Source organism: Ahaetulla prasina, chromosome 4 (genome assembly GCF_028640845.1).
Source record: "Ahaetulla prasina isolate Xishuangbanna chromosome 4, ASM2864084v1, whole genome shotgun sequence".
In the NCBI taxonomy this organism is placed as follows: domain Eukaryota; kingdom Metazoa; phylum Chordata; class Lepidosauria; order Squamata; family Colubridae; genus Ahaetulla; species Ahaetulla prasina.
In genome coordinates, this window is record NC_080542.1 from 136,266,351 (window position 1) to 136,294,183 (window position 27,833).

The 27,833-nt window shown below is 39.2% G+C and overlaps 1 protein-coding gene across 12 annotated transcripts in view; it reads right to left on the reverse strand.

Annotated features, from left to right (window-relative positions):
* Positions 1 to 7,201: 7,201 nt before the first annotated feature.
* ZMYND11 (zinc finger MYND-type containing 11) overlaps positions 7,202 to 27,833 on the reverse strand; it is a 124,765-nt gene continuing 104,133 nt past the window's right edge. For 4 of the 12 annotated variants that reach the window (XM_058179756.1, XM_058179754.1, XM_058179764.1 and 1 more), the window contains 12 exons: positions 25,656 to 25,733; positions 24,322 to 24,414; positions 23,854 to 23,941; positions 22,623 to 22,678; positions 21,694 to 21,771; positions 20,395 to 20,513; positions 20,146 to 20,262; positions 18,648 to 18,855; positions 16,024 to 16,131; positions 13,401 to 13,673; positions 11,558 to 11,743; positions 7,202 to 10,080 (listed from right to left, as the gene is read on the reverse strand). In XM_058179756.1, the coding sequence (XP_058035739.1) occupies positions 9,958 to 10,080; positions 11,558 to 11,743; positions 13,401 to 13,673; positions 16,024 to 16,131; positions 18,648 to 18,855; positions 20,146 to 20,262; positions 20,395 to 20,513; positions 21,694 to 21,771; positions 22,623 to 22,678; positions 23,854 to 23,941; positions 24,322 to 24,414; positions 25,656 to 25,733 (1,527 nt within the window). In that variant the 3' untranslated portion in view covers positions 7,202 to 9,957. The remainder of the gene's footprint in view (positions 10,081 to 11,557; positions 11,744 to 13,400; positions 13,674 to 16,023; positions 16,132 to 18,647; positions 18,856 to 20,145; positions 20,263 to 20,394; positions 20,514 to 21,693; positions 21,772 to 22,622; positions 22,679 to 23,853; positions 23,942 to 24,321; positions 24,415 to 25,655; positions 25,734 to 27,833) is intronic. The other 8 variants (XM_058179761.1, XM_058179763.1, XM_058179766.1 and 5 more) reach the window with 4 other exon arrangements.

Sequence of the window (27,833 nt, forward strand, 5' to 3'; positions counted from 1 at the left end):
ATATAATTTACTTGGACCTCAGCAAGGCATTTGATAAAGTAGACCACAACCTACTATTTGATAAGATAGAAAAATGTGGGTTCGGCCACATCACCAGCAGATGGATTCGTAACTGGCTGACCAACTGCACTCAATGTGTAGTCCTCAATGGAATTGCATCGACATGGAGGGAAGTATGCAGTGGGGTACTCGAAGGCTCTGTTTTAGGCCCAGTACTCCTCAACATCTTCAATTATTTGGATGAGAGAATAGATAAGGAACTCATCAAATTTGCAGACAACACCAAGCTAGCAGGAATAGCCAACACCCCAGAAGATAGGCTTAAGATACAGAAGGCTCTTGACAGACTTAAACATTGGGCGCTGTCTAACAAAATGAAATCCAATGGTGAAAAAATTAAGGTTCTACATTTGGGCAAGAAAAACAAAATGCACAGATACCTCGCCCAATAGTAGTAACTGTGAGAGGGATCTTGGAGTCTTAGTGGACAATTATTTAAATATGAGCCAGCAGTGTGCTGCATCTGCCAAAAAAGCCAACATAGTTCTAGTCTACATAAAAAGACAGATAGAATCAATATCACGTGAAGTGTTACTAACACTTTAATAATGCCTTTAATAAGGTCACACTTGGAATACTGCATTTAGTTTTGGTCTCCATGATGTAAAAATAATGTTGAGACTCTAGAAAGAATGCAGAGAAGAGCAATAAAGATGATTAGGGGACTGGAGGCTAAAACATAAAAAAACGGTGACTGGAATTGGGTATATCTAGTTTAATGAGAAGGACTGGGTTGATAGCACATGATTCCAATATCTCAGGGGCTGCCACAAAGAAGAGCGAATCAAGCTATTCTCCAAGTATGTGAAGGCAGGACAAGAAGAAATGAACAGAAACTAATCAAGGAAAGAAGCAACCTAGAACTAAAGAGAACTTTCCTGACAGAACAATTAATCAGTGAAATAACTTGCCTCCAGAAGTTGTAAATTCCCCAACACTGGAAGTTTTAAAGAAGAGATTGGATAACTATTTGTCTGAAATGGTATAGGGTTTCCTGCCTAAGCAGAGGGTTGGACTAGAAGACCTCCAAGGTCCCTTCCAGCTCATTCTAATCTATGCTATGCTATGCTATGCTATGCTATGCTATGCTATGCTATGCTATGCTATGCTATGCTATGCTATGCTATGCTATGCTATATTTTCTATTCTATTCGAAGTCAAAGACTGATGGGCAAAATGCCATACAATACAGCGTCTTTGCTTTCCTTCAAGAGAAAGAAAAGGAAACTCTTCACTTAGCTGGCACAAGCCATGTATCTACTGTTTCCCAAACGTTTTGGTTGATATATGGCTATGCTATTTCAAAGTCCTGATCTGAGCATCTCCACTTGAACAAGTTAGGTGTCATTCAAGCCAGGATCTAGAGATGGTCAGTTTGTAAAACACCAGAGTACCCTCTAGTGGGCAAAGTCATTGATTACATTGAAGGCCACACCTGGCAGACTAGACAAACAAGTATAATTTTGTGAAGCTGGATTTGATGTCATTCACTTCTGCTGAATCAAGTACAGAACCATACAGAGAGTGCTGAAGCTGTCATGGAATAGTGTAGCAAGGGCAGAGTGGAATATTTTTATTTTTAAAAAGTACGGTAGATTGATCATATCTCATATGCTTCTTTCCCTTGAAATTAATATAAAAATCTTGCCAGAATTTGGTGATTAGAGTCCTTATTTGGGAGGAGGGAGTACGGAATGAAAGGTTCTTTTGCCTTTGACAACAAAATATTATGACAATACGCTCCCATTTTCTCAGAAAACAGGCCATGTTTTATAGATGCATGATGGGACATTCATAAATGCAGAACCTGCAAATCTCAGAATTATGCTGCGTGTTCCAAGTGCTCTCCTGAATGCTCAGGAAAGAAGTTGGTCTGGAAAGAATTAACAGAATTTGTAACTTTAAATGTCTTTTATTAATCACCTAAAAACTTTTAAAGGTATTTTGATGTGGGGCGGTGGTGAAAAAGGAAACAAGAAAAAGAATTCCATGGATAAAACAGTGTGGTTTTCTGATAGGCCTACAATCTGTTACTTCCTCTGCCTTCCTTCCACCTGCTGACCGAAGTAGTAAACAATTGCTTGTGTTAAGTGGTTACCAAATCCCCCCCCTTCTTTTCTTATAGTGAAGTCTTAGACCAGAAGTGTCAAACTCATGTTGCCACAGAGTCGTCAGGTGACATATCGCAACTTCCCCCCCCCTTTTGCTAAACCAGGCATGGGCATGGCCAGCGTGTGGCACATCCAGCCCGCGGGCCACAAATTTGACAGCCCTGTCTTAGACATCTTGACAATAAGATCACCCTTTAAACCTGGCACAATGAATTTGATTTTATTTTCAAAAGATTAATAATTCTACAATTAGGTCTAATTAATGTTTGTGGTGCTTTTATGCTCTAAGGCAGAGAGTTATGGCAGACAGGACTGGTCTCATCAGAGGAATAGAGTTGATTCATTAAAAAAAATATATGGCGAGACATAAATTATAGAAACTATTACTGGATCGGTCATTGGTTGGGTCAACAAAGACCACACTAGATGTTGGGACGTTTGGTGACAAACGGGCTAGTCGGAGCAACCAGGGCCAGCAATTTGCAGGACTAGTGGAAGCTGTTTACCTATGACAAATAAACTGGGGTGTTATCTTCAACATCATTGAATAAGAGCATCTTCCTATCCCAGGTGCTTGGAAAGAACTTGATAGGCTGATAAAAATGCCATAAACCAGTGGTCACCAACTGGTGGTCCGTGAGAAAATTTTGGTGGTCCACAGAAAAATTATTTGCATTTTTTTATATTGCACTAAATCAGGGGTCCTCAAACTGGGCTGGGTACATTTGTGTTGCTGCAGAGAGTCTCCCCCTTCTGGGTCTTTTTGTGTGGGTCAAAGAGAGGCAGAAATTCTGATTTGGGTTCTGCTTCAGCCTCCTGGTGCAGGGCTTTGGGCGAAGGCTGGAGGGAAGTGCTGCTGGTGGAAAAGAGCTAGAGGGCCTTGTTCCAGTGAGACTAGATCATGGCCTGGAACTGACTTGACCATCACAGCCCACTGAGCCTCCAGGCGCCTGTACCTAGTCTTGCACTCATGCAGGTCTTCACTCTGCTTGGAAAACCTATGCTCATAATCCTCAGTGAGGTGGTTCTGCTGAGCCTTCTCGGTCAGATTCAATTTGAACTGAGCTGTTTTGCCAACTCTTTCTCATGGTGGCTGCTTAGTTCCAGCAACTGCTTCCTGTTGCGGCCTGAGTGGGGAGGCAAGGATTGGCTGGGAGGGGTGAATAGAGGCAGGCGAGGCGCCCCTCGATGTAAGTGACATCGAGTTGGCCACACCCACCCAGTCACATGACCACCTAGCCACAGCCACCCAGCTGGTCGTTACGCAGATCATATTTGTGGTCCACGGGAATTAAAATTATGAATTTAATGGTCCCTGAGGTCCGAAGGTTTGGTGATCCCTGCTCTAAACATTTGACTGAGGAACCATAATAAAAAGGTTCCTTTATTTGACCATCAGAGTCAGTTATCCTTTCAATCTTCCAAGAGGTAACTTACCTATAGTTCGTGCCTTCAATCCAGTGCCAGAGCCCTACCTACTTACATCTCAGATGAAAGTTTCTTGAAACCAAAACATCCCTATGTACATTATATACCTGTTTCTTTTATCCCATCAATCTTACTGGAGGTAAAAATGAACTAAGAGGAAAGAATGCATTTTATAGCAAATGCAGAGTTTGTGGAAGAATGTGTTTACTCTGTTGGAAGTGTTTGTGTAGAAACCATTAGCAGACAGAGTTATAGACAGGAGCCTTCTGTCTAAGGAATTTGTTTCAATTTTTAGTCTATGAGGCATAATATTCCGATTCAAATTTGTACTGTTTTACATTAAGGAAATTCTTAATTATCACAATTCTTATTCAAATAATTTCTTATTTGTGTATGTGTGCCTATGTCAGCAGGCAAGCCGAAACTGCTTTATATTAGACTATCTAGCTGGCAAGGAATTTTGTACTTATGACTCTATACTAGTGATGGGTAACCTTTTTGCCGTCGTGTGCCGAAAGTGGGGGGAGTGCAAGGGGGTCACACACACACGTGCGTGCCCACAGCCATAATTCAATGCACCCTGACCCCCACTCCCACACTCCCTTTGCTTTTGGCATGTGAGGCCCGGTAGGCCCCGTAGGCACATTTTTCACCCTCTCTAGACTCCAGAGACTTTCTTGGAGCCTGGGGCGGGCGATAATGGCCTTCCCCACCCCACCCCACCCCCAGAGGCCCTCCGGAGGCCAGAAACAGCCTGTTTTACCGACTTTGGGTGGGCTCAGAAGGCTCAAAAATTAGGTGGCCAGCGCACGTATGCATGCTGAAGATGAGCTACAGCAATGCTCGTGGGTCCACCGATATGGCTTCACGTGCCACAGGTGGCACGCGTGCCATAGGTTCGCCATCACGACTCTATACTCTTTCATTTCCTCAATGCACATTTGAATAGAATGTGGAGTTCTACATGGGAAATGGAAACAGGAGTGGCCTTTTCATTTCTTGCTTCCATACTAGCAAAAGTCACCCTTGAGCTGATACATTTGGATAACACCTGGCCCATTGCAACCTTAACCTATTACCACAGACCTGCGGTCATAGTGACCACAACAGTTTTCCAAAATGTTTGGAACACCCCTATTTTTAGAAATGGATCGTTCTGGTTGCGAATAGCTTTTGTTTCCCTACCAATAAGAGTGTATGCAGCATCGCACTTACGTAAGTTATTTGGTGTTTTCTGTAGCGGCAGTTGAATTTGAATTGCGATCATTTTGACCGCAGATCCTTGTTAACATATTTTTTATAATGTTGGGGCCTCGTTTTCCGACAAAAAGGATGCAATTTGGTAACCCAAACATCGAAGAAACTGTTCTAATATGGCATGAAGAAGCAGAGAGTGATTTGAGTAAAGTGGAATCAGATTGCAATTAAAATTTTGTAATGGACGATGAGGAACCCACAGCTGCCACCGATTCTGACATCAGCGATGATGAAGCTCCTGATGAAATTGATGACCAGGTACAGTCTATGTTGTGCAATAATTTATATGACAAGAACAAATTCAAATGGTCTTCTGCACCTTTTGGAAGCAATTGATCCAGAACCACTATTCACAATATTGTAGTGCAATTACCTGGACCATGTCCAGCAGCTAGAGCAATCATTATGACCTCATGTCTGTAATAGTGTAGCCAAACTAGTACATCTGTGGTTAAGGGTTAAATGGACTTTTCTATATAGGTAAAGGTAAAAGGTTCCCCTCGCACGTATGTGCTTGTCGTTCCCGACTCTAGGGGCCGGTGCTCATCTCCGTTTCAAAGCCGAAAAGCCAGCGCTGTCCGAAGACGTCCATGTGGTCATGTGGCTGGCATGACTCAATGCCAAAGGCACACGGAATGCTGTTACCTTCCCATCAAAGGTGGTCCCTATTTTTCTACTTGCATTTTTTACGTGCTTTCGAATTGCTAGGTTGGCAGAAGCTGGGACAAGTAAGGGGAGCTCACCCCGTTACGTGGTACTAGGGATTCGAACCACTGAACTGCCGACCTTTCGATCGACAAGCTCACCATCTTAGCCCACTGAGCCACCAAGTCCCATTACCTTTCTATATACAGGTAATCCTCAAAATGATTGTAATGCAGCCCATCCATCACAGTCTTAACTTGCAACAGCTGTAAAATAGACATAACTGATCCGATCTTACATTTTTTGCAGCAGTCATTAAGTGAACACTAGATAAGATAAACCAATGGTTTGCCGAGGTCCCAGATTTGCTAAAAACTGAAAGCAGCTGTCAAGTTTTTGACAAAGCTGTCATAAAACACTGTTATGTGACTACAGAATGCTGCAAACAGCTGTGCCAGAAATTCACAAAAGGTGATTATAGGAATTGTATTTATGCCACTGACTTGTACTTAAGACAATGCAATAAATACGAGTCAGTTGCCAAGTTTCCAAATTTTGATCAGGTGGATGCTGCAATGGTCATGGAGATGCTGCAATGGTCATAAATGTGGAAAGTAAGTCACTTTTTCAGTGCCATTGTAACTTCAAATAGTCACTAAATAAATGGTTGTAAGTTAAGGATCATGTATAATCTGATTTGGAACCATCCTGATACATTTTATCTGTATCACTGACTTACTGAAAGTATGTTGGAATGATACTGTCACCTAATTACTTGAAAAAAAAGGAAAGTCAAAATTTGAAGAAACCAGTACAATCCCAATTGCTACAAAGATGAAGATCAATCCAATTTATTCTGGACTCAGTTTGGAAAAAGCCAACTAGTGCCCTGGACATGGAAGTCTCTGGTGTGATTTGGGACTAATAGCAATAGCACTTACACTTATATACTGCTTCACAGTGCTTTACAGCCCTGTCTAAACAGTGTAGAGTCAGCATATTGCCCCCAATAATCTGGCTCCTCATTTTACTGACCATGGAAGGATGGAAGGCTGAGTCAACCCTGCGCCTGGTGAGATTCAATCTACCAAATTGCAGGCAGCTGTCAGTCAGCAGAAGTAGCCTGCAGTACTGCATTCTAACCACTGGGCTACTGCGGCTCTCTAACCTCTGCCATTCCAGCCAACTTGTGTTTGTTATACGATGCAAGATGTATATATGGTCCATTTTAATAAATAAACAGGTGAAGAAGTAATGTCCTTGGGTAGCTGGATCAAGGAGATAAGAAGAAACATGATTTTGCCTATGATAACTTCTTTGATGACAGCATGAATGAATATAGAAGAAGCTAAATAGAAAGCCTTCATGTCTTAGTCTGTCAGAGGCCTTCTTAGCAGAAAACATTTTAAGTGGAACTTCTTATCTCAGCATCATTTTTAAAGTGTGGTGTTATTTTTTTTTGGTCCCCATTCTTGTATTTAATATCTTAGATAGGATTCCGGGAAGTTCTAACAGCTGACAGCAATCAATTGACACCATGTTGAACAAGCTAACTTGTCACATTTATCAGATGCCATCCTTTTCCAGAGTAAAGTAGCCAACAACAATTCTACAAAAAATCTTTGATGACAATGTTTGTAATCTGCAATTTGACTTAGGAAAGGTCAAAAGTAACAAAGACAAAAAACTAGAAAGCGCTGTTGCCTTTTCAAATACATTTATTAACCAATGTTAACACATTTAATGACTCTATATGTTGCTAGTCAGAGCAGCTTACAAAATGCCAGAATGCGTCATAGACTGGACAGCCACAATGAGTAAATTACAATGTGCATAGTGGCTAAGCTCAACACTTTAATATAGATTTATGATTTGCAGGAAAAAAAAAAGATGTTTGAAATCAGGAATTCTAAACAATATTTTCCCCTAAAACTTAATACAAAACCGGGCCACAATTTTTTTCTTGTTCTTTTGATTTAAAAAAAAACTAACCACAGTTTTCACACTGTAATAACTTGAAAATGTGCAACCGTGTCAACAGAGACAAAAGAAAAAAAAGCCAAAAAAACACAAATTTTACTTTCATGCAGCTATTCAGTTAAATATTACATATCCCGGAATGATTTTATACCCCCAAAAAATAGTTTTCACAAAAACTTGCTTTTTATAGGGTTGGACCGAAGGTTTTTTTATTATTATTTTAAGTAGGGTGAAGAGGGACAATAATAAAATAATCAAAGGGTGTTTCTTTTGTTGCACTTGCTCTAGGGTGAAGGCCTCCTATATATAGTCATAACGTAATTACTTAATTGTTAAAAAATTTAGTCACTAGATAAAGTTAGTATTTGTATGAGCTAACCTCTATTTGGGAGCACAGGGGCTCCCTTTGTATGGTATGATTCTTTGCCAGACCTGTCCATTTTAGAGAATGGCTCCTGGGAGATGGAATAATGAAGATCCACCAAGATAAATGGGGCAACTAGGCATTCCAAGAGATTTGGTATGAAATTTGGCAAATATAGAGATACTTGAAGGTATTGCCCTCATCTTACTAACTCTATCGCGTTTAAACTCAGGCTATGTGGCCTGAATTTTCAAAGTTCCTCATGAAAACTGGTACTCTACTTCAATTGCCATTATTCGTTTAATGATCAATATCAATACTTCTCAACTTGAACATCATTAAGGTGTAAGACTTCAACTCCCATAATTCCCAAGCCCAGTGGAAGCCCACCCATCTTAAAGTTGCTGTGTTTAGAAACACTGTTGTAGACTACAGCAATAGATCACAGAAAGCTTAATAGGAGTTTAATCTTCTGAATGATCCTAGCAAACTTCAGAAAAATTTGTTTCTAAGATTCTTTTCTCCCAGTTGTCCTGTTTGTATGATTCATTGTATTATCACTTTCAATAAATATCCAAGGTCTACATAAATATTTACAATTTGCTTTGTTTGAACTTGGAAAAAGAATGTTCAAGGGGAGTTGGTTGAATTTTAAGACCATCTTGAAAAGAACCCTACAATGGCAAGAGCATTAGAAGATAAGCTGGTTAAATAAAGTTGTACACCTTGTATAAAAAAAATTGTCTCTGAACATGGATGCAATTTATATATATATATATATATAAATTTATATATATATACCTATACATAAAATAAACAAAAGGGAGGGAAGAGAGGGAGAAAAATCACTTTTCAACTATCGATCCATTCCTATTGGTAGCACTTCTTTATCCAAACATTCCGCAAAAGACAAACTTTTTACAAATCACAGCATCTTTAATACAGGAAAATTAACATGCATTATTCTTCATTCTAGCATAAAAATGGCAATAACCAAATATTACAGACATAACTGCTTTTGTGAAACTTAAGTGCTTCCCCATCCCTAGGACTTAATTTCTTATTTGAGTGCATAAATCAGATTAATAATCAACTAGTGTTTCAAAAGGTAAAAATGGGGGAGAGAAAGGGCTGGAAGGAGGTAAAAAGGGCAGGACAAATATTAAGCTTTTTCTTTCTATGCCTCAACCTTGGAACTCCATATTTGATGAAATGTAAAATTGAGCTGTTCTTGTGGGTTTTTTTCTTCTTCTTCAGTTTTTGGCTTTCTTTTTACAAGTATTCGTATTAGAAGGGTGAAATGTGCAAAAATTTAGATTTTAAATATTACTTTTCCCTCCCCTAAGATCTGGCTCAGCCTACTACCCCACCCAAACCCTGGTGAATTTGAAACAATAAGATCAAAGCTAATATTTTCATTATAAAAGCTAAATGATGAAGGAAAATAATAATGGAACAAACACAATTGGGAAAAGAACGTTAAAAAGTGGCAGGACTAGCATTTACTGTGTCAACCCTGATCCCAAAATTCAAATGTATATGCAAGCTAACAGATAATGCGTTCAAGCAGTAAAAATAAGCTAAAGAAAACCAATTTGAATGATTAACATCTCTTATATCCAGGTAGTATGCTTTTTTTTTCTATTTTATTGTTACATTCAGGTCTCTTGAAAATGTTTCTATCACCTTTCTTTGTTTTGTTGAATCCTTTTTTAAAAAAATTTGCTGAAAATGCAACGAATTCCCTCAGTTAAAATTTATCAAAAAGTAATGTGCTCCAACTGAGATTCAAATTACCTTTCCAGCAAAAAGAAAGGGGAAAAGAGGGCCACAAGGTGATGACCATTGGAAGCAGAGAGTCAAAACACAAGACTGAAATTTAACTGTGCAAAAAAAAAAAATTATTATTTTTTTACGAAAAAAGTGTTTCCTAGGCTGGTGCAATAATAATAATAATCTAAGAAGAAGAAGATGAATTAATCATAATGGGGAATGAATTCACATTAATTCTGACCCCTTGGAAACCAACATGAAAAACTAGAGACAATCCCCAGCACCTGCTGTATTAGAGGAAAGCACTGAATCAGGGCAACAGGTGAGGTGAGGAAGCTTTCATCTTTTCCGACGACAGGTACGTTTGTGCTCAGCATGCCAATGTTCCTGCTGACACTTGATGGAGCAATAGGAAGTGTTCCAACAGCAATGATACATAGCTTCTTCTTCACAGTTGTAGCACTGAGGGGACAAAGGAAAAATAATCATGAAACAGAACCTCTCTTTCTCCTCCTCCTTCATGCTAAATTCCCCCAAATCCTCCTTAATTTCTTTGAAGGAATGGTTTCTTGCAAGTTGTTGTAAACCCAAAATAACCACATCCCAATTGGTGGCATTGGATTTACATAACAGAAAAATCTCTTTTCACAATCCTGTAGTTGGGGCGACTGGATAGGGCTGAGGATTTATTGGCCGGGTGTCTTTCCACGATACCTACATGGAGTTCGCAGCAAAACTCCATGTAGGCATCGTGGAAAGGCACCCGCAGCAGAACTCCATGTAGGCATTTTTTCTTTGCGCCCTAGGAGAGAAGGAGCTGCTACCTAGAATTCAACTCTTGACCTTCTGAGTGAGAAGTGAACATCTTCGCCACTAGGCTACCGTGCCACTCTTTGCACAACACACTCCTGCATTAAACCCCATTTGTTAATTGATTGTGGGAATCAGCCAGCCAACTAACAGACCATGATTTTAAATGCTGGTTTAGACACCTAAAACCAATGATTGTTCATGTGCCAGCATCACCTTAATGGTTGAGGGCAACATGTCCTAACTTGGCAGTGTCCAGATATGTGGGCTTCTTTTACTTCAATCCCAAAATAGCCAGTATGGACTTATAACTGGTATACTTAAAAGTGAGGAACTATTTATTTATTAAATTTATATGCTGCCCATGTCACCAACAAGGCAAGTGTAGGCAGCTTACAAATGGCAAAAAAATTAACAATTAAAAAAGAACAGTTAAAGTTCAGAAAAGTTCTATAGAAACTAAAACCAAAGAGATGGACAGCACAGGGCTGGGGTCTTCTTACCTCCTCAAACATCTTCAGTACAGAGTGCCCCCCCCTTTCACTGAATTAAACCAGATCCCAAGTCAAAAGTGGTAGCAGAGAATTATGAAATGGTTGCGCACAGGGGGTCCAGGAAGCCCAGAATGGCAATTGTGAGCTTGCAATCGAAAGCCCAATGCATGTCACAAGGGAGCTGGGATTTGTTTGCATGGTCACTGACATTCGGACTATGCACTACAACATTCACTAGGATGAAGGGGAGGCAAATACAAAGCTAAATGTGCTGAGTGATTGAACAAATCAGGCTCCAGATTCCCATTCAGCCTGGAAGTTCTCTGGAGAACCTTCTGCCCAACACACTTCACAGGACTTCTGTGGTAGGAAAAGACAGGAGACGTGCTATGGGTGCCTCCTGGAGCTCCCGGAAGAAAGGTTGGCTTACTTGTACCTGCCATAAGTAAATTCATCAGAGAAATCAACAAATGGAAAGCTAAGATCACAGAGTCAGCAGAAGCATGGAAGGAAAATAAACTTTCACCTCTCCAAAGAATTGGTCCCAAAATGTTCTTATTACCAGACCATCCTCAACACAGATAGGAATGCAGAAGATATGGCCCAAGGAACCAATCCACCATAGTGCTGCTTACCCACTGTTTCTTCTTGGTCTGAGAGATCAGCTGTTTGTGCTGGCTGGCTAACTTCTTAACTTCTTCTAAAAATTCCTCCTTGCACTTCTCCTTTACCTGCTTTGTCTTTCGGTCACACTCAGTCTGCATATTTGCAATGGTTTTGTTGACAGCCTGCCTTTTTTCTTCCTCCATTTCTGAACGCAGCTGGAATGTTAAAAAGCAGGTGAGTAAATGGCCAGGAATGGTGCTTCCAACTCTTTCTTCCTCCAAAAACACCTTATACAGCATTACAGGTAGTCTCGAGTTAACAACGATTTGTTTAGTGATCCTTCAAAGTTACAATGACACTGAAAAAAAGCGACTCATGACCGGGTTTTGTTTTTTTTCACACTTACGACAGCTGCAGCATCCCCATGGTACACGTGTTCAAAGTTCAGACGCTTGGCAATTGGTTCGTGCTTATGACGTTTGCAGTGTCCTGGGATCATGTGATCAGCTTTTGCGACCTTCTGACATGCAGAGTCAACGGGGAAGTCAAATTCACTTTACAATCGGGTTACTAATTTAACAACGGCAGTGATTCACTTAACAACCGTGGCAAGAAAGGACACAAAACGGACAAAACTCATTGAACAACGGTCTTAATTAGCAGTGCAAATTTTGGATTCAATTGTGGTCGTAAGTCAAGGACTATCTGTATTGTACTCAGTTGCTTTTAATAGAAGCAGTTCCCTTGATCCCTAAGGGGCCTAGATCCATCTAAATCAGTGGTCTCCAACCTTGGCAACTGTAAGCCTGGTGGACTTCAACTCCCAGAATTCCCCAGCTAACAGAGCTGGCTGGGGAATTCTGGGAGTTGAAGTCCACCAGGCTTACAGTTGCCAAGGTTGGAGACCACTGATCTAAATGGAAGAAGAACTACTAGCACTCACCTTCAAATAATTGCAGGGCTCCAACTGAAAAAGAAGGAACCACCACTGGTGACAGTGGCAAAAAGCCATCCTGACTGAAGTTCCAGAGTGTTCAGTTCTCCACAGGAAAAAAAAAAATGCTGGACTTCCAGCATATTTGCCACCTGCTCAGAATTGTACTGTTCAAGTTTGGCAACTATATAAAGTACATACAAATTAAACCAGAGTTTGTTTGCTTTGCATTCAACAGGATGTTTGAACCCACTCACTATATTTCATCACCAATCCCGTATTAAATTATTGCTGCCAAAACTAAGCAATAGATTCATTTTTGAGATGGATCACATTAAGTCAGGGGCCTCAAACTCGTTTCGTCATGTTGTCATGTGACGTATTGTGACTTTCCCCTCCAAAACTGGGGGTGGGTGGGTGTGGCCAGTGCGTGACACATCCAGCCTGCGGGCCATGAGTTTGACATCCCTGCATTAAGCAGAACATAGACCACAAAAGAGCAAATTCAGCTCAGATCTTCAGCGAAGATTCCTGTATTTCTCCTTTATTGGAGACCATCCGTGAGTCCTAGACACCCAGTAGAATCCCCCAATGATGATAAAGTGATGCAAAGTCTTTGCACAAATCACATCCACTTGGGTCATTCTGCATCACAACGCAACATGCAAGAAGAATGAAATTTGTGTCATTCTCCCACTATTGTCATGAAGACATCACAGACTTCTCGTCTAAAATGATCAATTTTAGAAGAGTTTAATTGCACAGTGATCAGTCAGGGGATTATCATCTTCGTACAGAAAAGGGGCCGCCTTCCAGTCCCGAACGAATGAAAAGAGGTATATATATATATATAGAGAGAGAAATAAATTTCAGCAACAATGAATAATTAGAATTAATTAGAATATTCTCAAGCTGCCATTGAACTCATAGTTAATTACCTTCTCAATAGCTTCTCGCACAACCCTCTCAGTTTCTCTCTTGTGATCAGCCTTGATTCTATCCTTGAAGTCGCTGAAGATTTTGGTGTATTTCTCATGGCACATGTTTTGACACACACCATCGTTATTTGTCTGGGTGCTTCGGTGCAGCGCTTTAGGGGAAGAGGCACTTAATTTCTTGGTCTGGGTCGAGACTGAAATTTTCTCGATGGGTTGAGGCATTGTGGGAATTTCCTGACTTGAACTGACTGCTTCTGTTTCAGGCTCCGGCTCCTAGCATAACAAAGAAGGCGTCATTAATATGGCCAACGAGAAGGACTACAACCATTTAGATCAGAGAGATAAAGACTGAAAAACGTGTATTGAATCAACATAATTATAAATATTACTTAAGTAAAAATTAACTGTGGTGTTCTTTAAAGACAAAAATGTAATGCTACCGCATTTCCCCGAAAATAAGACAGGGTCTTATTTTCTTTTGGGCACTTGGGCTTATTTTCAGGAAGATCTTACTTTTTTAACGTGCTACCGCTGGCCCCGCTCTCTCCGTCATGCTGTCTACTCCCCAGAAACAGCAACAGAAGGGAAAGAGACGGGAGTGGGGAGGAGGGAAAGAAGCAATCCCAGAAGCAGCAGTGGAAGGCATGCAGGCTGACACTCAGCAGCCCAAAGGTAAGGCTGGTGGCTTCACCTTGCTTCAATCAGTGGGAAATTCATCCCCCCCCCATTTCCCTGCCGATTGTTCTATCCCTGGGGAGCTTTGCATAGACACACATCCCAAAAATGCTCCCTCCAAAGCTTTCTGCCTTGCAATCCTGAGCAGGGAAGGCGGAGGTTTGCTCCGAAGCTGTGGCAGAGCATTGCACTGGGAGGCCTCCACAGAGAGACAGAATGAGAGGCAGCTCCTGGCCCTTGCTGGCTCAGCTGTATCCACAGGCCATAATTAAGGTGCCGAGCTTCCATAAGGTGACCAGGGAAGGGAAGGGCTGCCTCCTGTGCTGCCCATGCCCACCCCTTCACTAGGGCTTATTTTTGGGGTAGGGCGTATATTTACGTCCACCCCAAAAATCAGGCTTGGCCTTATTTTCAGGGAAACACAGTACATTGTACAATTAAAACATAATCATGCCAATGATTCCACCATTATTTCATACAATTGGAGGGGGGGGGGAAATCACATGCATTATGATATCGATAAAAGAAAAGAGTTGCAGCTTAGAGTTGAACTGGGGGATTCTTGACGCTCTCTTGAGCTTGATTGTTTTCTTGCAGGTATTTCCTTACCTGACTTAGATAATATCATCGATGCAGCAGTGATGATGTTACCTAGCTGGGTAATGAAATGTCTGCAAGGAAAAACCCAGAGAACACCAAGAAGCCCACATATGCATTATAAAATATCAATGAAGGAGAACATTTGTAGCTCAGGGTTGAAGTGAATGGTCCTGTTGTCTCTGATCTTGCTTGTTTTCTTGCAGATGTTTCATTACCCAAGCCAGGTAACATCATCAGTGCAGTGATGATGTTGCCTAGTTAGAGTAATAAAATGTCTGCAAGAAAACAAGCAAGCTCAGACAGGACCCGTCATTATAAAATGTCATTAATGGTTTCCAAATTACTAAGTTTTGCATATCTCCATTAACTGTTATTAGTATTATTGTATGGCATTGTTAAAACAGCTAAGAGACCACAATGCTATGGCAGAATAGTAGTTTGAATTGTGAAGGTATCGACTCTGTTATAAGACATGCTTGTGCACTTCTCAAGGTGTGCTCCAGAAGGGCAAGCTGGCTTTCACACCAGAGAGAAAGACAAGTAGGTCTTCCTGCAGCATCACCCAAGGCGCCTTTCCTTCCCAGAGCTGCCTCGCAAACAGGCAACAGGGAAGTTTCAGAGTCAGGAATCTGACTAGCTGCAAGAGTGCCAGCTCATCTCTCTACCGAAATGTACCTACCAATCTACGTGCATAGAACTTGCTTTCCAAGTGTTAGGTGGACAGAAGCTGAGGTAAGTGACAGGCACTTACTCTGCTTTGCAATGCTAGGACTCGAACCACTGGAGCGGAGACCATCTCCAGTGAGCCACTGAGTCACCCTGCCTCTAAACTAGTATTATAACCATACAGAATAGGATTTTAGGCAACTCTGAAGATACTCGGCAATTAAAGGGGTCCATACATGTATTCTTAATGTATACATCGACCAATTTTTTTCCTTCTTTTTGCTAACTGGTCCAAAGAAAGATTCTAATTCTGATTAAAACATAAACTCAACTATGCATGTTAACACTGGCAAAGCTAAATTATAGATAGGCAGCACTGAACCAGCATGAAACTTTATACCTTCACATTCTATCTCTACTAAGGATGGACAGGTTGGAATCAATTCCAAATTCAATCCAACAATTCCATTAATTTCAACTCAAAATTATAAGAAATATCCTACTAGGAGTATATGGCTAGCATAAAAAAATTAAATAAATATTTCCAAATGAAGAAAATAAAACAGATTAAAACATGCTCTTTCAAGAAACGATCATCACTTTTCTGAGTTATAAAACATGAAGAAAATGAATTTGTAAACAGTCAGAAGGAAAAATGCTTGAATAATGTTTTCTCCCTCACCCACAAGTGCATGTATTTAATTGCCATGCTGTTCCTTACTTCCTTTTTAGGTTCCACACTTTGATTGCGTCTCCCTTTCTTTGCTCTTGGCTCCTGAGAAACCTTTAGCTGGGGAAATGGATTAAGAAACAGTAAATAAATAAAAAGAAAATATTCATTTAAAATTGTCAATAAGAAGCCAGCCTTTTTTGTTACAAAAATGTTGACTTAAATTTAAATAAAGTAAATGTTTATCAACTATCTTTGGCCATGAATTGTATTGCAAAATTGAGTAAAATCCCAGCTTCCAAATTAATATAGCTAGATACCAAGGTGCCTCACCCTCTTAATTGCTATGCCCATAAGTTTTTAAGAGTACTTGAAAAAAGTCCATTACCAAGAGGGCTTGGAATTTTTTATCTGAGAAAACAGAATAGAGGCATGCTCTAACTCAGTGATTCCCAAACTGTGAGCCGCGGCTCCCCAGGGTGCCGCGCCCCCCCCCCAAGGGGGGCGCGAAGAAGCAGCGTCCGCTCCACCGCGTGCCGCGAGATCCCAGACGCACAAAGCCGGACACGGCCGCAGCGACCGGGACTCGCACACCGCAACTCGGGACAACTCAAAAGCCAAGGGACCCCGCACAGCGCACACAGCAGGCAGGAAGACGGCAGACGCCAACGACGGACCAAAGGAGAAGCGCGAGCTCCGGCCCGCCCGCCCGCCGCCTGAACCACAGCGCCTGCCCAGACCCGCCGCCTGGCGAAACAGCGGCGCACCTCCTCCAGTCTGCCCGCGACGCCACTGGCCTCCCAGACCACCCGACACGCTGCCCAACACGGCCGCGCCACCACGCCGACGGCATCGGGAAAGAGGGCTGCGCAGAAAATAGCAAAACCACCCGTTAGTTCCTCCCAGGTGAGCCAGGCTGGAGGCGAGAACAGCCACCTCCTCCACAAGGCGGAGACCCGAGGGAACAAGGGGATCGCGAGAGGCCAAACTCCGAGACCGAAGCAGGGACCCCCACGCCTGGGAAAGTTCCACAGAGGCCGCTCCCATCAAAGGAGATGGCGCGTCCATCAGCAAAACATGAGTATGCCAAACACTTTGTAGAAACAGACTTTTTGATTAAACTCACATACCTATGTGATATCTTTGAAAAGTTGAATGTGTTGAATCTCTCTTTACAAGGAGGCAATATGCACATTTTAAAGTTAACAGAAAAGATTTCAGCTTTCAGAAAAAAATTCAGAAAAAAAGACAAAAATTAAAAAAAAAATCGGATGTACCTATTAAGGGAGCCGCGGAAAAAATCCGAAGTGTTATGGGAGCCGCAAACCGAAAAAGATTGGGAACCTCTGCTCTAACTTGTTTCTATAATGAAGTTGGAACAAAGCAGGCAAAGATATAAAACCCAACAAAGGAGGCTATTAGTTTCATCCACCTAAAACAACAAGAATGCAAACAAAATCTAAACTCCACAACTGTTCTGGGATTTTAATCCAACGTGAATCACTCTATAAACTATGCATTTAAAAATAAGCAAACAATGGCTTCCAGAAGAGATTTAAAATGTATACTTCAGGTACAAACAATGATGCCAATTTATTTATTTATTTTTATTTTTATTTATTTATTTTGTCACAACGTCATATAAAAAAATTATATAGTATATAAACATATATATATATGAAGAAGAAAAGAAAAACAATAGGACAGGAACGGTAGGCACTTTTGTGCGCTTATGCACGCCCCTTATGGTCCTCTTAGGAATGGGGTGAGGTCAATAGTAGAAAGTTTTTGGTTAAAGCTTTTAGGATTATGGGAAGAGACCACAGAGTCAGGTAAAGTATTCCAAGCACTGATGATTCTGTTACAGAAATCATATTTTCTGCAATCTAGATTAAAGCGGTTAACATTAAGTTTAAATCTGTTGGTTGCTCTTGTATTATTGCAATTAAAGCTGAAGTAGTCCTTAACAGGAAGGACATTACAATAGATGATTCTATGAGTTAAACTTAGTTTTGTCGAAGGCGACGGAGTTCCAAGTTTTCTAAGCCTAGGATTTCAAGTCTGGTGGAATAAGGTATTTTGTTGTTTTCAGAGGAGTGAAGAACTCTTCTTGTAAAATATTTCTGGACTCGTTCAATTGTATTGATGTCAGAGATGTGGTGAGGGTTCCAAACAGGCGAGCTGTATTCTATAATTGGTCTAGCAAATGTTTTATATGCTCTGGTTAGTAGTGTGGAGTTTTTGGAAAAGAAGCTACGCAAAATTAGGTTTACAACTCTTAGAGCCTTTTTTGCTATGTAGTTACAGTGGGCTTTGGCACTTAGATCATTTGACATGAAAACTCCAAGGTCTTTAATGGGGTGGGGGTCATCTGTAAGGTAATGTAATTCTAGAATTACTCCAAAGAGGGAAGAATTGCTTTTATTGCAAATCTTTTGAACAAATACAGCAATTAAAAGCAGTGTAAAGACAGACTATGTTAGATCCGGAATCTGGTGCACAGAGTTTTCAATATGACTGATATATGGATTTTCAGATCTGTGGTAAGAAAAAAGCAGATTAAAAAAACAACTGAGCTTCAATAATCAACTGCAACTGGGCTATATAAATTGGGATAATTCAACCCATCTACTCACTTGCTCATTACTGGTGGAAGAAATGCTTGATTCTGCTTCTTCCTCTCCTTTATCCTCATTTCTGGATTTCCAAAATCTGCCATCCCGAAGGAAACGCTGATGTAGCTCTAACTCATCACATGCTTTTTTCCAGCCCATGCTACGTTTTACGTGTAGCCGGTGTATATTAACGGTGATATCCTGAATATTTTCTGAAGGAATCCAGGCCCTCGACAATGAAAATGAAAAGATACACTTAAGCACATCCTTTGAAGGTGGCTGCCAATTCAGTTTTCAAAATCATCCTTTTCTATGCCAAACATCCATTCAACTCTAAGAGCGCAAATCTTACCTAAATGATGAAAAGAATCTTCTCCATTGGGTTTTGATGGCGAGGTCATAGATACAACATTGAGTGTCCCCCACCCTGCCATACTCTTCACACACCTTCAATGTTAATTTTAATTCTATTTCACTTTCGTTTTTTCCTAGCCCAAACTGCAACAATTATTTCTACGTGCAATTACAGCTTCTCAATATGTTTTAACTTTATTAGTAGCTAGGTGCTCCACCATGACATCACAGCTTATGCTATAGGAAAAAAATTAATCTGAATTATATCAAAGACTACAGGTAACTCTCAACAACTTTGCAAATGGGGCACGATTCACTTTTTGACCATGTTGCTAAGCGAATCACTACAGTTGTTATGTGAATCAAGTGGCTGTTAAGTGAACCTGGCTTTCCCTATTGACTCTGCTTGTCAGAAGCCCCCTAGAAAAGTTGCAGATGGCAATCCTAGGACTCCTAGACACTGCAACCACTGAAAATATGCACCTGCCAGTTGCAAAGCGCCTAAAGTTTGAACATACGACTGTGGGGATGTTACAATGGTCATAAGTGTGAGAACTAGTTATAAGTCACTTGTTTCAGTGCCGTTGTAATTTTGAACAGCCATTAAACAAACAGCTGTAAGCTGACCACTAACTGCATTCCTGTGGCAATTTTAAGAAGCAAACCCTTTGGCAGGTTCTGTTTAGGATTCGGAATGCCTAATGTCACGAATGTCAGGAAGACAAAACATGCAGTTATTTAATGGATGCATATCTCATTTTACTTTGTTCAGCTCAAAATGACATATGCAGTGATTCCCTACTCCTGTTTCTCCTACCAAAATCACTTTAGGAGCTGGACTAAGGTGCCTGAAAGTTTCTGGTCCCAGTTGCCTCCTGTGACTAAGAGAACGCTACACCTTTACTGAGCCTTAGTATCAGGCCCCGAAAAAAAATCAAGAAAGACACAGTGACTTTCAAGCAGTGTCCTTGATTGTCCTTCACCCACAGACAGAATCTTGCCAAACTACAGCAACCATTTCCATCACTAGAGATATAACCTTAAAATCTCTAGGGAGGAGCTATTTTAACTCTCTTTCCCTCAACCAAACTGTTTAAATTCTGCTGTCTTTTAGTCCCCAGGAATGCAGCCTCTCCCTCCTAGGAATCCAGACATTTCACCACACCTAGAAAGAGAAGCGCACTGTTGTTTATTTGTTAGATCTTTTTCCTCCAGTTGAAGCTCCACAACATCTCCACCTCCAATTTCATCTTGCAAAGGCAATCCAGTGTGGTTGATTGGCCTGAGAAAGAATGGGTCAAAGTTCAAGTGAATTTGAACCTGCATCAGTCTGGGTTGAATCCACACCATTAACCACACCCAGGGGTGTGCTGGTTGTCTCAGTATAAAAGAGACACTGCAAGAATGAAAATACCTTTGGTGGTGATGGCCAAAAAAGCGAACATCAACTTGATTGTCTTCTTTCTGCATGACTTTTGCAGGCCAGAATCCAAAGCCTTTCATTTTGGCCCACACCAGTTCATGATTTGGTATCTAAAAATTAAAGGAATATGGTACCAGTTACAGAACTATTTCTGACTTGGCAGGTGTTAGGTATAACCATTGTCACATAATGAAAATAACCCAAGAGAATATTTGGAATTCAGATCTGAACTGTGAGGTCCTTGTTGGTTTTCTTGCAGACATTCCATTACCCAACTAAATAACATCATCAGTGTTGCAAGAGGGTGGGCTCTGGTATCTGCTCATATATACAAGTGGCTTGCCTAGCTGGGTTATGAAAAGTTTACAAGAAAACCACCAAACGGAGAGCGCGCCAAGGACCCCACAACAAAACCTAACCATGACAGAATCTTAACTAAGTCTTAACAACAGTGATCAACATTTAAAAAGTTTGATCTACATAATACCAGTATCAGCATAGTTTAAAAGACCATATTCACATGGTATAACAAATTATCATTGTGCTGGCAGTTTCTAAGCATTGTTAACTTAGAGCGAAGAAACTCAGTTTCATTGAGCCTTCGAGTAAATAAAGGTTCCTTCTTGTCAGCAAAAATTGGCATTGTGTTACTTCATGCACGGGAAATATCTGATGTTATTGAGGAAGCTTTGCAGGTGAATTAAACCTCACAGGCAGAACGTCAAAAAATGTGGTTTAAACAAATGTTTCTGAATGCTTAACTGTTGTTTATTCCACAATTTGGAAATTATGACTTCTAAAATGGAAGATTCTGGCTTTCTCTGCACAACATACAAAAACTAATAAGCTGGTTTGCTCACTACAGGTGTCTTGGCAATGTTCAAACACACCAAATGAATTATAGATTGCTATTTTGAGAATACAGAGTATTCATTCACTTTCTCCAAGGAATGCTTTTATTATCGGAGCCCTTAAGCCAGGAAAATACTGGCAAGGCTTTATTATAGCAAAAATCCTTTCCCCAATGTCAGGTAGACAGGAATTGACCACTGTAGTCAAGGAAATATAAAAATGTGATCTCTGACTGGGACAAGTGGTCTATCTTTGTACTGGTATGAAGATGGTTCCACCTAGTGGTGGCTAAAGGACTAACTTTTTTACAATTTTGCCTGATAGTTGTATTTATATCCTGAATGCATCCCATTCTTTAAAACAGCTGGGATTAATTTCCATCACCATTTCTTGGGGCAACAGATTCCATATTTCATTTGTGAGAAAAGGTAATCTTACACAAGGATAGCAGAACCAGTTGTCAGGACGAGCATTTGATAGATAGAAACAGTTCTTGCAAAGCTGAAGTTCATCCAACTGAGGGGGGAAAAGGAGAAAAACACTTGTCATTGTATGTTCTGAAATGCTGGAATGCAGAACTAAAATTGTAAATTAGTTTTTTTTTCTCATTCTCTTTCTCTGAAAATTTATTTATTTGTGTCATGAAAAAACCCACAAAAAGGAGAAAAGGAAAATTAAAAGTAAAAACAGACCGTTCGACATTGTATATAAAAAATATTAAGTCAAATTTTAAAGCAAATCATTAAACTTTGATGAACCAAAGTAATAACCATTGGCCTTTCCATTCTGCCAGCCTAGTACTAGTTTATCAAAAGAAACTGGGTTCTTATCCATAACTTAGAATTCAAGTTAAAAGTAATTCTATTTTCCAAAAATTGTGCTGTCAATCATATATAGTGTATCCACTATTCTTTGAAGGTAAGATGCACAGGTAAGATTTTTAACTGGCCTCTAATAATTTCAGAAAAATATTAGTAGTATAAACTGAACAAAAAGTTGTTGAGGACCTTTATTTATTATTTATTGGAACAAAACTATTCAATACAAGTAAATCAAACCTGTTCTAAAAGAGGTACCAAAATAGCAGTCATGTAAAATCTTTCTAATTTTCTTTACTTACTTTTATTTATGTTATTGTTCACAGATGAGATAAAAATATTATTTAGCTTTTACAAATTAGCTCTTTTGACTCATGATAAGAATTTGGAATTACATAGGGGAATTAGTTTCTGAAATTTAACCTATCAAAATGCAGTGTGCGTTTTTTAAGTTTGTTTCCGATTTTCAAAACAAATGAAACCGCAGGTATATGGAAATGGATAAAACAATTGTCTAGAAGTCACCAACATGACTAAATTATTACTTACCTCATGGCAGGTATCTTTGTAAAGCATTCTGGCTATATCAGCTTGTTCACTATCCACTGTAAAAAGAACACCCACAAACATCTAAGTTTTTGTAAACGATATGGTGAAAAACAATTGGCAATTGAATTCTGGAGGAACTGGCCCATCAGCTTGTTATAACTAAGTTCGCTCAGTCTCTTCATCCTGATTTAAAACTCTAATGAACTAAATAACCAAAGATTGTACATGCCAAACCTACTTCTTTTTGGCAAATATTTTAAAGATCCGCTTGGACACTTCATGATGTAAAGAGAATATTTCTGAATAAGATTAATAAAAAAGAAAAACATAAGAAAAGATGTGCTGGCTTAAATAAAAGATCTATACATAGTCTTTGCTTAGCACCACAATTGGGACAGCATAATGGTGAAATTCAATTTTTTTTACAACTGGTTCTATGGGTGTAGTGTGGCTTGGTGGGCATGGCAGGGGAAGGATACTGCAAAATCTCCATTCCCACTCCACTCCAGGGGAAGGATATTGCAAAATCTTCATTCCCACTCCGTATTCGTCAGTTCTCTGAACTATTCAAAATTTTTGCTACCGCTTCTCTGAACTGCTCAAAATTTCCATTACTGGTTCTCCAGAATCTGTCAGATCCTGCTGGATTTCACCCCTGGGACAGCAACTATATTACTAAGTGATGCAAATTACTAAATGAAACATGTTACCACCAAATTCATTCACCAATGAATTTATAAACTCACTTCCTCTTTGGTCATAATGACTTCAACTTTTGAAACTTTTAGTTTTGCTTTTTCTATTAACTCTACCTGTCACACGCCTAATCATGAAACACACACGTGACTATAGGACACTGCAATGGTTACAAAGGCAGTGACTGGTTGCCATGTGCCATCCTAACTTTGAACGGTCATTAACAGGACAGTTGGTAAGGAAGAACTATGTGCATTCCAGAAATTGTTCCTACAACATTCCTTGTGATGCATTTTGGGAAGCCAATGACTAGTGTGTTCTCCATTCAAGTATCTGCTTTCTAAAAGTGGAAGTAATACAGACCCATCATGTTGACTTATACTTCATGACTTTGTCTAATTCAGCTTTGAGGGAGAAGTAAAAGTGAGCACAATGTAAAGTTCTCACTCACTCTCTATTCTTTATAATCAATTCTATCCTGAAGATGTCCTTTCCTTGAAGATCTTATTTTTAAGTCCAATCAGTCCCTACCTACCTCCATAAAAAATCACGGTGTTGTGTAGAAGAAGTTGAGCATCTGCTTTAAATTCCTCATAACTTCTGTATTTTCCTTCATTTACTTTCTATATAGATTGAAACAGAATTATTTATAACATTCATTAGGGTTGTCCAGCAATCAGAATAAGCACACATGTAAAAAGTATGTTTAAATTACAGTTTCTACAGAGTAATTTATGGGAGCTTAAAGTTGTGAAATTGTGCAATGAGTAGCTTTAGTTTGCTTCTGGTCTCATCTTTCATCCTAAGCATTTCCATATAAAGAAGACCCAGTAGTCCTTTTAAGTTAAACCTTCTCCTAAGTAACTCATACGAACTGCTTCTAGATAGAACTGAATAAAATGGGATTTCCAGGTGTGGATATTGGGCGTCCAAAAATGAGATTAATTTGAAAACTGCCAGTATTCTTCTGTTGCATGTAACTCAGAACTATATAGGAACATACCTCTTGTATGGTTGGAACATCAACTGCTGTGTGTACAAGTCGACGGTACATTGGATGCTTGTTGTCTTTGCCTTTTTTGTTCAGATCAATAGCCTAAAAATTGACAGTTAATAGTGGTTTAGAAATCTCCCATTCTGACAAGAAAGAAGAGTAACATAGCCTTCAAAAAGTTCATAAGCATTTGAATTACATGCCAGTTTACAAATTAAAGTTTTTAAACAGTTCTACTCCAAAAAGATTGATATGTAGCGATTTGAAGGGCATAATCAAGAAACAAAAACCCTAAATGTTTTTATATGCATTAATATTATAATTCTATTTTAATAGATTTTAGTAGGATATCTATTTTCTCCCAAAAGTGTATTTTAAGTTTTCAAACATTCAATCACCTTGTAAAGTTTAACATATTGAATCAGCAATTCTTAAAAAGTTATTTTTTTCTCGCCAATATTTCCAATAAAGAGTTCTGATGGCTGAAAATACTGACTTTTTAAATAATGTATATGAAGAGACAAGTAGATAAAACATTATATGGAAGATTGAAGTGGATAAAACATTATATGGAAGATTAATAATACATCAAAAAAGAATTTGGCAAGAATTATTGCAGGTTCGAGCCCGGCCCAAGGTTGACTCAGCCTTCCATCCTTTATAAGGTAGGTAAAATGAGGACCCAGATTGTTGGGGGGGCAATAAGTTGACTTTGTAAAAAAAAAATATACAAATAGAATGAGACTATTGCCTTATACACTGTAAGCCGCCCTGAGTCTTCGGAGAAGGGCGGGGTATAAATGTAAACAAAAAAAAAATAAAAAAAAAAAAATTGAGATTTAACTGTCTTGGTTACAATACAGTTTGGTTACAATTAAATTTGGTTGTCCTTTTCAAATATTCTTTTAAACCACTAAATTTCAAAATCATGAAGCTATGCAGTTATTCTATTTATTCCATCATCACAAATTTTGTGTCTGGAAAAAACTGAAATAATAGAAAATTAAATGGAAACACTATGGTGTTTTCCCGAAATTAAAACACAGTTGTGTAAACCCAGGACACTATAAATGGCCATAAAAAATAAGGCCGTGTTGCTAAGCGCCCAAAGTTCAGTCATAATGACTATGAAGAAAACTTGCCCATCAGAATTTCTAATCTGGATAACTAATCCAGATCATAAGCAACCAGAAGATAGGTCTGTTATAATTTCAAATGGTCTTAAGCAATATCAATTGTTAAGTTGAGGACTATCTGTAACTATTTGAGGTTGCAAAACAAAGCACACACAAAAAACCCATCTGTTCAGAATCCTACATACAACTGTATGGTACAACACTCACCCGTTCCTTCATCCGGGAGACAATGAAGCGCAAATAGGTGCTCATCTCTTGCTTACTGGTGTTCTTCTTTTTAATGCTCTGAGACAGAAAGGGGAATGAATCAACAGGTTTATTTTAGAACTCTTGACTTTTGGGAAACATGACAGATTTTACAGTGCAATGATGTTAAAACACAGTCCTAGCGAGAAGCTTATTCTTGCAGCCAGTGAAGGATGAACAGTCAAAGTACAATGACATGAATCTGCTGCTCAGAGAATATTCTGGCTGGAGTGATGTTGGTGGAGATGACTTGTGTCATCACTAAATTAACACATCTACAGAATTCCCACCTGGGCGAAGATGCATGGGATGGGTAAATTAATTTGCAATTGAGAAATAAACACTATTTTTTTTCTAATTCACACTTGTATACTCCTCAGCCAAATTAGCTCAAACTAATGTCACATTCTCGGGTGACATTCCAGTACTTTTTTGGCCCTTCTGCATTGATCTGGACAAGTAGTGTGGCATCTTATTGGCAGTTTTGTAACAATATTGTATATCTGTGTCCAGGGAGGGCGGTGGGGTAAGGAGTAATCTGTAGAAGGAGTGAGCAGGAAAGCAGCCATTAAGTGAGACATGAACATTAAATGAAAAGGAATGTATCTTGTTAAAGAACAGTGAATTTTACATTCCTTATTTCTCCAGGAGCTCAAGATTGCATATATAAATGTTTTAGTTGGGTTGAGCAATGGGGTGGATACCCAATGGCTAAGTGGGGAATTCCCCACTGAATCCAAATCCAATTTCATCATTCTATTATATCCCATAGAAAATTGGGAGTGTTGTTGTGTAAAGGAAAGTCATCACATCAACAAGCAGCTGATCAGTTATGGTTTTCAAAGAAGGAACATTAGTCCCATAAATGAGACATGTGGCAGAAAAAGGAAATTATTCTGTATAGAGTTTCTTTTACTGGAGAACAGAAGTGTTTAAGGCTCTACGTGATACTAGTTCACCAATACGCTAATATTTTTTAAAAAATCAAATCTACAAATTGTACTTATGCAGATGGGTATATGTTTGTATATACAGAGGTGGCTAAAGCTGGCTTGACTGGCTAACTGCCATAACTTTAATGCCCCATTGCAAGCAAAGAGAGAAAATCCCTTGTCTGGCCGAGAAAAACCCAATTAAGAATGGTTTGAAGATTACACAGCCATGGAGAGAATGGATAAAGCTGCATGTACAGCTTTTCTTTCTGTGCCAGACCAGTTAAAATGACTTATTTAGTAACAGTCAGCAAGTCACAATACTTCACAGAACCTAATACAGATTCTGAAATCTAAATGGCTCAGCTTCTCTTCGAAAGCTTAAAGCTTTGTGATTATCCTTACACTTAGGACACGGAAAGCAACATTCTACAAGATCAAACTATAGGAATAAAAAAATATCACACCAGAAGGTGTCTCTGAAACCTAAAAACTACCCTGTGCATTTTTAATCTATCTTTTCTAATCACTGTTAAAGTGGGATTCTCTCCATGCAAATTGCCTGGAAAATTAGCAACTACTCTTCTTGAAACCAGCGTAACAATGGAAACATATATTATTCCAAAATAGGATTCGATTAGGAATAATGTATTACAGTGATTGAATTAATTAATCTGCAATAGTAAACAGGAAATTGTCTGTTCAATATACATTTCAAACTTTTTTAGTATGCAGCTAATCTCCTAAATTTGAACCTCACAATTTTAATAGCTATAGATAGATGAATTTAAAGCTATGAGCAAGAAAATTATTTGTGGTTCTATACCACGTTGTATTTTCTTGTTCCTTTACCTAATGAAATCTGTTTCAAAATATTGCCCCAGGGCGAAAAAATTTTTGTAGGCTTTCCTTCTGCAGGAAGGTACCAAATAACTCACCACAGAAAAAAGAATAAGTAGCATTACTATTACTATTACTTATTATAGAAAGATAATACTTATAAATTCAATAGATCAATAAAAACAAGCAATATTGCAAGATTATTTCAATTTCAATCTTCACTGGACTGCATATTACATTTGGAACTTCATAAAATTTTCTTGTTTTCCTAGTAAGCAAAAAGGTTTTTTTTCACATTTAAATTTATTACATTTAAATACTTTCATTTGGAAGAACAATATCATTATCACCATTTTTTTTCTGAGAC